Source organism: Babylonia areolata, chromosome 3 (genome assembly GCF_041734735.1).
Source record: "Babylonia areolata isolate BAREFJ2019XMU chromosome 3, ASM4173473v1, whole genome shotgun sequence".
In the NCBI taxonomy this organism is placed as follows: domain Eukaryota; kingdom Metazoa; phylum Mollusca; class Gastropoda; order Neogastropoda; family Buccinidae; genus Babylonia; species Babylonia areolata.
Window position 1 is genome coordinate 72,815 of NC_134878.1, and position 9,686 is coordinate 82,500.

At 44.6% G+C, this 9,686-nt stretch overlaps 1 protein-coding gene across 1 annotated transcript in view; it reads right to left on the reverse strand.

The window, feature by feature from the left end:
- Positions 1-1,866: 1,866 nt before the first annotated feature.
- LOC143279648 (putative peptidase C1-like protein F26E4.3) overlaps positions 1,867-9,686 on the reverse strand; it is a 119,905-nt gene continuing 112,085 nt past the window's right edge. Inside the window, exons 8-11 of the mRNA XM_076583671.1 lie at positions 7,643-7,688; positions 5,003-5,126; positions 4,117-4,162; positions 1,867-3,103 (exon numbers count right to left, since the gene is read on the reverse strand). Of these exons, the coding sequence (XP_076439786.1) occupies positions 2,504-3,103; positions 4,117-4,162; positions 5,003-5,126; positions 7,643-7,688 (816 nt within the window). The 3' untranslated portion in view covers positions 1,867-2,503. The remainder of the gene's footprint in view (positions 3,104-4,116; positions 4,163-5,002; positions 5,127-7,642; positions 7,689-9,686) is intronic.

The following is a 9,686-nucleotide window of genomic DNA, read 5'->3' on the forward strand; positions in this document are numbered from 1 at the left end:
AAAAGAACGAAAAAGCCATGCAGATAGAAATACTCATGATTTGAAAGGTACACATATCAACGAAGCGATAAATAGAATTGTCCGACACTTGAACTCCTCGGGAAAAGGACTGCAACGAAGACACGATTCATGCCAGATACTTATCATACCATTTCACGTAAAACTACACAGTCAAGATGTATTATGTATATATTATGCAGTGGTTGGTTGTTTTTGTTTAGTATATATTCGTCGTTAATAGAATCTTTTTTTTTAATTAAAAAAGTTTTGATTAAATTAAATCTTTGTCACAAATTAAAGCACTTCAGAACAAAGCATATACAAAACTCTCTCTCTCTCTCTCTCTCTCTCTCTCTCTCTCTCTCTCTGTCTCTCCATATAGACACGTGCTCTCTCTCCTTCTGTCTCCACACATATACACCCATACACACACATTCCTCTACACCACGCCACACCACACACACACACACACACACACACACACACACACACACACACACACACACATGCGGAGTGGGCAGGCTTGATGTATCTATAATTAAGACATATAAGGCATTATGGTATAACTTTTCTTTATAATCTGAACGTGAACACAGAGAGATCAATATCAAACACGCTTTATTGGAACGGGACACCTCAACCACAGAAACTGTACTTAAACCTTTCTCTTTTTCCCTGTTCTCTTCTATACATAGAATATGATCTCACACAGCTAGTTAACATCACAAGATGAATTCTTTCAGTCACACTAAGTAAAAGAAAAGGAGGAGAAATAACAATAACAACAACAACAATAATAATGATAACAATAATCATTATATTATCATTATGACAATAATAATACATGAATAAAACTGCGAAAGATCAACATCGTATTGTGGACTTTTGTGGCATTATGTCCACTGGTTGTTGCATTATGTCCACTGGTTGTTGCATTATGTCCACTGGTTGTTGCAAGATATAAATGCTGAAGCCACTGCGATTACGGACACACGCGTACATAGACACCTGAAGACATTTATCACGGCGTAAAGACAGCAGAAAGGGCTTACGGACACACGCGTACAAAGACACCTGAAGACATTTATCACGGCGTAAAGACAGCAGGAAAGGGATTACGGACACACGCGTACATAGACACCTGAAGACATTTATCACGGCGTAAAGACAGCAGAAAGGGCTTACGGACACACGCGTACAAAGACACCTGAAGACATTTATCACGGCGTTAAGACAGCAGAAAGGGGATTACGGACACACGCGTACATAGACACCTGAAGACATTTATCACGGCGTAAAGACAGCAGAAAGGGGATTACGGACACACGCGTACATAGACACCTGAAGACATTTATCACGGCGTAAAGACAGCAGAAAGGGCTTCTTCCCCTCGTGTGAAATCGCATTGAAGACGTCAGGTACGTTTGATGTCAACACTATTTTTGATAGAAACTCGTGATCCATGCAAAACTTGCCGTTAATCCTTAGGATGGCAGACCAGGTCTGTTAATAGAGCCTTTATCAAATTGTATCCGATGTTTTTACTCTCTCTCTCTCTCTCTCTCTCTCTCTCGATACATATATATATATATATATATATATATATATATATATATATATATATATATATATATATATATATACATACTCTTTTTTTGGTGGGGGAGAGGGGGGCCGGGGAAGGGGGTGTGGGGCGAAGAGGATGAAGAGGATGAAGAGGATGTGACATTTGTTAATGAAAAGTCTCCTGTACATTTGTAACATTTTTGTTTGTTTGTTAATTGAACTTCTTTAGAGAGATTTTGTTATATATATATATATATATATATATATATATATATATATATATATATATATATATATACATTTTTGTCGTAAAAAATGGTGGATCGTTTTTCCAGAATTTTAACATGAAAAGTTTTTATTTGTTCCTGATTCTAGAAACCAGCGGACTTACCACATGCATCTTCATTTGTCTTGCACGGCTTCTATGACTGTCCTTTTATCTCGTGGTCATGTTTGTACTGTTTAAAAATACAGTCAACAGATGTAGCAGGTTAAAGATACAGTCAACAGATGTACCGGGTTTTATGATGCCCTATGTACGTGGTTTGTTCAGCGAAAGACCCACACAACAACATACGGTTTCAATAGCAGACAGACATACCATCATTGGAAAGCGTTTGTGTGCGTCCCCACGCTGAACAAACGACAAGTCGTGTCATTTTCCACAACAGCCTTCTTCACGTGAAGGGAAATTGAAAGCAGCACTGGACGTGGGCGTGGCATTCCTGAAAGGACTCATTGAAGGCTGTTGTGTACCGGTGACCCGTCAGTCAAGGAGAAGGCACAGCAGTTCTACAGAAAGTACACACGGTATAACAGACGTAAGAGGCACACCCCAAGCCTGACCAGACAGGACACTAACACGACCTACCATCAGCGGCAGCGGCAGCACAGGAAAGGGCCGGTGGGAGCTAGAGGTCACCACCACAATGGCCACCTAGCCCTCCAGAGCTGCTATAACCTCCTCCAACATGGGCATGCGCGGGGTGGTGGGGGGAGGAGGCGCGCGCCGGCCGCTCCACTGCTTCCCTCCCTTGCCGCTCTTCACGGGGCTCTCCTGCTCAGCACCCATCCCGGGGGGGAGGAGGAGGGAGGGGGTGGAGGAGGGGGCTCTGTTCTTTTTCCTCTGTCGCCGTCCTCTCCTGCCCTCGCCCTTCCCACGCCGGCTTCCCGCTCGCTCCTTGCGGCCCCTCCTGCCCTGGCGGGGTCTTCGTCGGCGGGTGTCCAAGCGGCGGGCCCTCCGCATCTGTCGCTGCCTCCGTCGCCCGGTCAGAAGACTCCTCAGCCGTTTCTTGGTGCTGTCGTGGTGGCGGCGGCGTCGGCGACGGAGACGTCTGGCGATGTTGGCTTCAGACTCCCCGCGCTCCCTGAGGCGACGGCGTCGGTTCTCGGTCAGCAGGCGGCGGAGCATGACGTCACCGGTGATCTTGCCCCAGGCGCCGATGATGAAGTTCTCGATGTTGTTGGCGTTCACGCCGCGCACGATGCGGAAGTAGCCGTTCTCCCCCCACTCCGGCCCCCATGAGTTGGCGCAGATCTGCGCACGTTACAGAACACGGTACAGTGAACAAAAAGCAAAAAAATAAATGAATAAAATGGTAATAATAATGATAATAATGATGATAATAATAATAATATTGATAATGATAATAATGTGATAAAATAAAAGTGGGGCTGACATTAGCGAGAAAATGGTAGTCACAGATCGGGACGTCTGGTCCTGTCTAGCGTCACAGTAACATACTCGTCAGTATTATGTTCACATTGTGATAAGTAGAAAAATAATTTGGCCACGTAAATATTGAGTTGAATCCATTGGTTACACAGTCGTCAGAATCAGACTGGTCAGTTACTGCACGAGGATTGACTCAACAGGAACGTGCTCAATGTAAATGTCACATGTCATGTCACATGTCTGTCTGAGTGTGTATGTGTGCGTGCCTGAAATCTGATTGAATGAGCCAGGAAACGAATGATGAGCGCCCAGTGGCAGCCGTCAGTCGGCTCACCCCGGGCAGGCAGCCTGTTGTGCAAATGACCCCGTGTTTGTAAAGCGCTTAGAGCTTGGTCTCCGACCGAGGATAGGCGCTATATAAGTTTCAATAAGTATCCATATCAATGTCAAGACCGGTTTTATTCTCTCGTTTTTCTCGGATGAATTAAGCGTCTTAACAATTCTAGACGATTGATAAAACGCTATGATCCCACAGTTATGTTCTGTGTAAACGTATTGCCTTGTGCACGTGTTTCAACTTTGCTGTTCAAGAGGTGCCCGAAGGGATTCAGATCAGAAGAAAATGGCAGTAATTGTAACAAATGAATATAATCACCTGTCATATCTTGATGAAAACTGAGTTTAGAGTGCAAGTATGTTGTTGTGGTGTGCTTTGCTTGTGTGTGTGTGTGTGTGTGTGTGTGTGTGTGTGTGTGTGTGTGTGTGTGTGTGTGTGTGTGTGTGTACATGTGGAGCTTCAGTAATTCCAGTTTATGTTCAAGAAAAGGAGAAGTGAAACTGCACGTGTGGGTGTGTTGCGGCAGGTTGTGACTGACCCAGTACTTGATGATGTCGCCGTCAGCAGTGCGCTCCACGCCCCACCTGAAAACACACACACAGTGAGGACTGATCGCTCCTGCTGGTCTGCAAATGTTTCATGTGTGTGTGTGTGTGTGTGTGTGTGTGTGTGTGTGTGTGTGTGTGTGTGTGTGTGTGTGCGTGCGTGCGTGTTCTCGCGCGAGCGCGTGTTTTGTTTGCTTGTTGTGTTGTTTTGCTTATTGTTGTTGTGGAAAAACAATTAAGTTGTGTTCAATACAGACATGAACACAATATTCAGAACACCCTTGAAAAATCTAAATACCTGTTGTTAGACCATGACTGATGACTACTGAGCAACACCCCCCCTCCCTCCTTCCCCCGCCACCACACCCAGCCTAGCCTTTTAAAAGCGCAGCTTAACTGCTCAGTTAATCGGTAAAAGGCAAACCTTCCAAAGGAGTATCATTCCAGCATAGGTAATTAACATCTACTCTTCGCAATAATCGTACAAGCTTAAAGAATGAGTCATTTTGAAACGGTTTTTTTCTCATGAGAACAAAATCGAAGACGGGTTTTCAATAGTTATCATTACACACAGTGTAATCGTTTGCTGCTGTTACCAGTAACATTTATCTCACCCTGAACGTGATACATATTTAACTAAAAGACGTTAGTATTATTCTCGTGTGGAAAGTAAGTTGATGTGGATTTTGCAGTTCAAAAGATTAGATACCAAAACAAAAAACTTGCTGGTGACTCGTTGTTCAAATGAAGTAGCCTGCTAACGTAGTTTAAACTGGTGGTGCTTGTAAGAAGAGGATGAAGTCAGTTAACCCCCAAACAACACTAAAGATTGGTAGCCCTTTCCATTCACAAGGTACGTAACTTCAAGTCAGTGCTCACCCCAGGATTCTGACGGAGTGGTAGGCCGACTTCCGGGCCTTGGGTGGGTCGTTCCGGGTGACAGCCGTGTACTGGTACACACCCGACTTGTACATGAAGAAGTCCTCCGGCACCTCGAAGATGGCTGCAGTCACAGATACAGTGAGGCGTGGGAACGAGGTGGTGGTTTGGGGCACACAGCTGTGTGTGTGTGTGTGTGTGTGTGTGTGTGTGTGTGTGTGTGTGTGTGTGTGTGTGTGTGTGTGTGTGTGTGTGTGTGTGTGTGTGTGTGTGTGTGTGTGTGTGTGTGTGTGTGTGTGTGTGTGTTCGTAAGTGTGTGTGTGTGTGTGTGTGTGTGTGTGTGTGTGTGTGTGTGTGTGTGTGTGTGTGTGTTCGTAAGTGTGTGTGTGTGTGTGTGTGTGTGTGTGTGTGTTTGTGTGTGTTTGCGTGCGTGCGTGTGTTTGCGTGTGTGTGTGTGTGTGTGTGTGTGTGTGTGTGTGTGTGTGTGTGTTCGTAAGTGTGTGTGTGGGGGGTTTTTCTAAGGAGGGATTGTGAATATAACCACCCATTTACCCAGACGCGAATATTTATACGATACACACACACACACACACACACACACACACACACACACACACACACACACGTATAATAATAATAATAATGGTATTTATATAGCGCTGAATCTTGTGCAGAGACAAATCAAAGCGCTTTCGCACCAGTCATTCACACGCATGCATAACTCTAAAACTGGAGAAACTGAAGACAAGGAAGAGGCAGGGAAGGGAGACTATTTTGGGAAGAGGTGGGTTTTAAGGCCAGACTTGAAAGAGCTGAGTGCGGAGACTTGACGAAGCGAAAGAGGAAGCTCATTCCAATTACAAGGTCCAGAGACAGAGAAAGAACAGCGGCCAACAGTTGAGTGTTTGAATCTGGGTATGCGTAAACAGAGCGGATCCGAAGCCGATCGTAGAGAGCGAGATGGAGTGTAGAGGTGAAGGCAGCCACAGAGATAGGAAGGGGCAGATTTGTGAATACGTTTATAACACAGAGTGCTGATCTTGTACTTTATTCTGTGTGAGACAGGGAGCCAGTGGAGATGTGCTCAGATCTTTTCTTTCTGAGGACGAGTCGGGCAGCAGAATTTTGTATGCGCCGAAGGGACTGAATGCATGAAGCAGGCAGACCAGACAATAGAGAGTTACAGTAGTCAAGGCGAGAGAGAATGAGAGAAACGACAAGTCTAGATGTTGCGTCAGTGGACAGATATTTCCGAATGGAACTGATGCGCCGCAATTGACAGTAGCAGGATTGACATGTCTGACTGATAAATTTTTGCATGGACAGTGTGTTGTCAAGGACAACGCCGAGGTTCCTGACTGAACTGGAAAGATGGATGGATGTACTGCAAAGTTTGATTGTGTCAGTTGTGATGGAAGAGTTTTTTTGTTTTTGTTTTTAGTTCCTATGATCATTGCTTCAGTTTTGTCCGCGTTCAATTGTAACTTATTTAGAGTCATCCAGTTTTGTATGTCCAGGAAGCAGTTGGATGTTTCTTGCAAGAGTGGCGACAATTTTTCAGGGGTATCACTCTTCTGGAGTTGAGTGTCATCAGCATAAGAATGATAACTGACATTATGGCGGTTGATAATTTCAGCGAGAGGAGCCGTGTACAGTGTGAAGAGCACTGGGCCTAAAACGGTTCCCTGTGAGACTCCATGTTCGATTTTAACGGGGTTCAGACTGGAAATTATCAACAATGACAGACTGGAATCGATCAGTGAGATAAGGTTTGAACCAGTTCAGAACAGAGCCGTTGATACTAAATGTAAAACAAGAGAGGCAAGGCCTTCAAGACACTTGTGATACACTTTTAAAAAAAAATCCAAGCTTTTTATGTATTGAGTATAATTTCAAAATGTAATATTTTAGATGAGAAAGATCAGTTTAAAGCAAATTAAGTCCCCTAGCATTAATAACAGAGTAATTTCCCTTTTTACTATCTGCACCAAAACGTTTGCAAAATAAATAAAACTTCCATGCTTAGCAAAAGAAGTTCCTGTTTGAACAAAAAATGACAATAATGACTGCTCTTGTTGTTGGGTCAGAATATCAGATCAAAGTGGCAAGTTTAGAGAATACAAAAAATATAAATATAACAGTAAATGCAGTTTGCATATAATTAGGCTTCATTTTTTATTTTTTTGCGCCCATCCTAGAGGTGCAATATTGTTTTAAACAAGATGACTGGAAAGAACTGAATTTCTCCTATTTTTATGCCTAATTTGGTGTCAACTGACAAAGTATTTGCAGAGAAAATGTCAATGTTAAAGTTTACCACGGACACACAGACACACACACACACACACACACACACACACACACACACACACACACACACACACACACACACACACAACCGAAAACCGGGTTAAAACATAAACTCATTTTGTTTACACATACATACTTTGTTACATACAATCACCTTCTTGAAGAAGAACAAAAATTGAGTGGACAGTGTGTGCAGATATTTTATTATTCATACATACATATATACATTTCGATCTATCCATGTATCTGTCTATCTGTCTACCATCTATTTATCTCTATGACAGACAGACAGATTGATTCAAGTTGACTGTGCAGTCGTCAGGGTCTTACCTTGAACAGGTCCGTTGTCCATGATCTCTTTCATGATCTCCCGCTCCTGAAAACATGGTACATGTTATGTGTTGGTTGACACACACACACACACACACACACACACACACACACACACACACACGAACGTACGCACGCACACACACACACATATTATATATATATATATATATATATATATATATATATATACGCGGGCACGCACACACACACACACACACACACACACACGCGCGCGCGCGCGCGCGCGCATACAGACACACACATACACACACACAAACACGCGCGCACGCGCTTTGGTACACACACATACACGCGCGAGCGCGTGCACACAAGCACACGCATGCATCAGCGCATTCCCATATACTAGAAGTCGCATCAGCATGCAAGCATGCATGCCTGTGCGTTAACGCTGCCTCTTAATGGTAATGTGTGTGAGTGAGAATGAGAGAGTGAATGAATGAGGGAGAGAGGAGAGAGAAAGAGAGAGATGGAGAGAATCCCTGTCGTGCGTGTGTGTGTGTGTGTGTGTGTGTGTGTGTGTGTGTGTGTGTGTGTGTGTGTAAAACAGTGTTGAAGGAGGGGGCTCAAGTGTGCTCATCCAAAAACCCATGAAGACGAAGAGGAATTGTGTGTTGGTGTGGTGCCAAATGCTTCCCCTTCACTTGGAACAGTTGGTTAACTGGCTGTTCATCATTCTTCTTCTTCGTTATTCGTGGTGCCGTCAGCCCTGAAGACAGCCATCACCGCTGAACCTTAGGGTGGCAAGTGACAGACCCCCCCCCCCCCCACTCCCCACCCCCTTCCGCCTCATTCCCCCCTCTCTCTCTCTCACTTTCTCTTGCTCTCTCGATCTCTCTCTCTCTCTCTCTCTCTCTCTATATATATATATATATATATATCACACGTACGCATACACAGACACACGTACGTATGCATGCACACACAAATGAACACACACACACACACACACACACACACACACACACACACACACACACACACACACACACACACACGAAATATACCACAAATCGAGACACATTTTCTTTCTCTTTGCCCCCCACCCCCCCGGCTCCCAATTCCCCCCCCCCCCCCCCCCCACACACACACGCACCCCCCCCCCACACACACACACACACACCTACACACACACACACCTACGCACGCACACACACACGTACGCTTGTATACACTGGCCAAGCCGGAAGGTTTTAGATAAAGACAAGTGAAACTTTGCCTCACTGTGGGATGGGGGTGATTCTATATCTTCGTGGGATGGGGGTGATTCTATATCTTCATGGGATGGGGGTGATTCTATATCTTCGTGGGATGGGGGTGATTCTATATCACTGTGGGATGGGGGTGATTCTATATCACTGTGGGATGGGGGTGATTCTATATCTTCATGGGATGGGGGTGATTCTATATCACTGTGGGATGGGGGTGATTCTATATCACTGTGGGATGGGGGTGATTCTATATCACTGTGGGATGGGGGTGATTCTATATCTTCATGGGGGTGATTCTATATCATCGTGGGATGGGGGTGATTCTATATCACTGTGGGATGGGGGTGATTCTATATCACTGTGGGATGGGGGTGATTCTATATCACTGTGGGATGGTGGTGATTCTATATCATCGTGGGATGGTGGTGATTCTATATCTTTGAAACAGACACAGAGACAGCAGGGGGTGGGCGGATGGAGGCGGGATACCTGGCACAAGACTGGGGTCATTAGAATGATTATTGGAAAGATATGATGGAGGCGGTATACCTGGCACAAGATTGGGGTCATTAGAATGATTATTGGAAAGATATGATGGAGGCGGGATACCTGACACAACTGGGGTCATTAGAATGATTATTGGAAAGATATGATGGAGGCGGGATACCTGACACAAGACTGGGATCATTAGAATGATTATTGGAAAGATGGGATGGAGGCGGGATACCTGGCACAAGATTGGGGTCATTAGAATGATTATTGGAAAGATATGATGGAGGCGGGATACCTGACACAAGACTGGGGTCATTAGA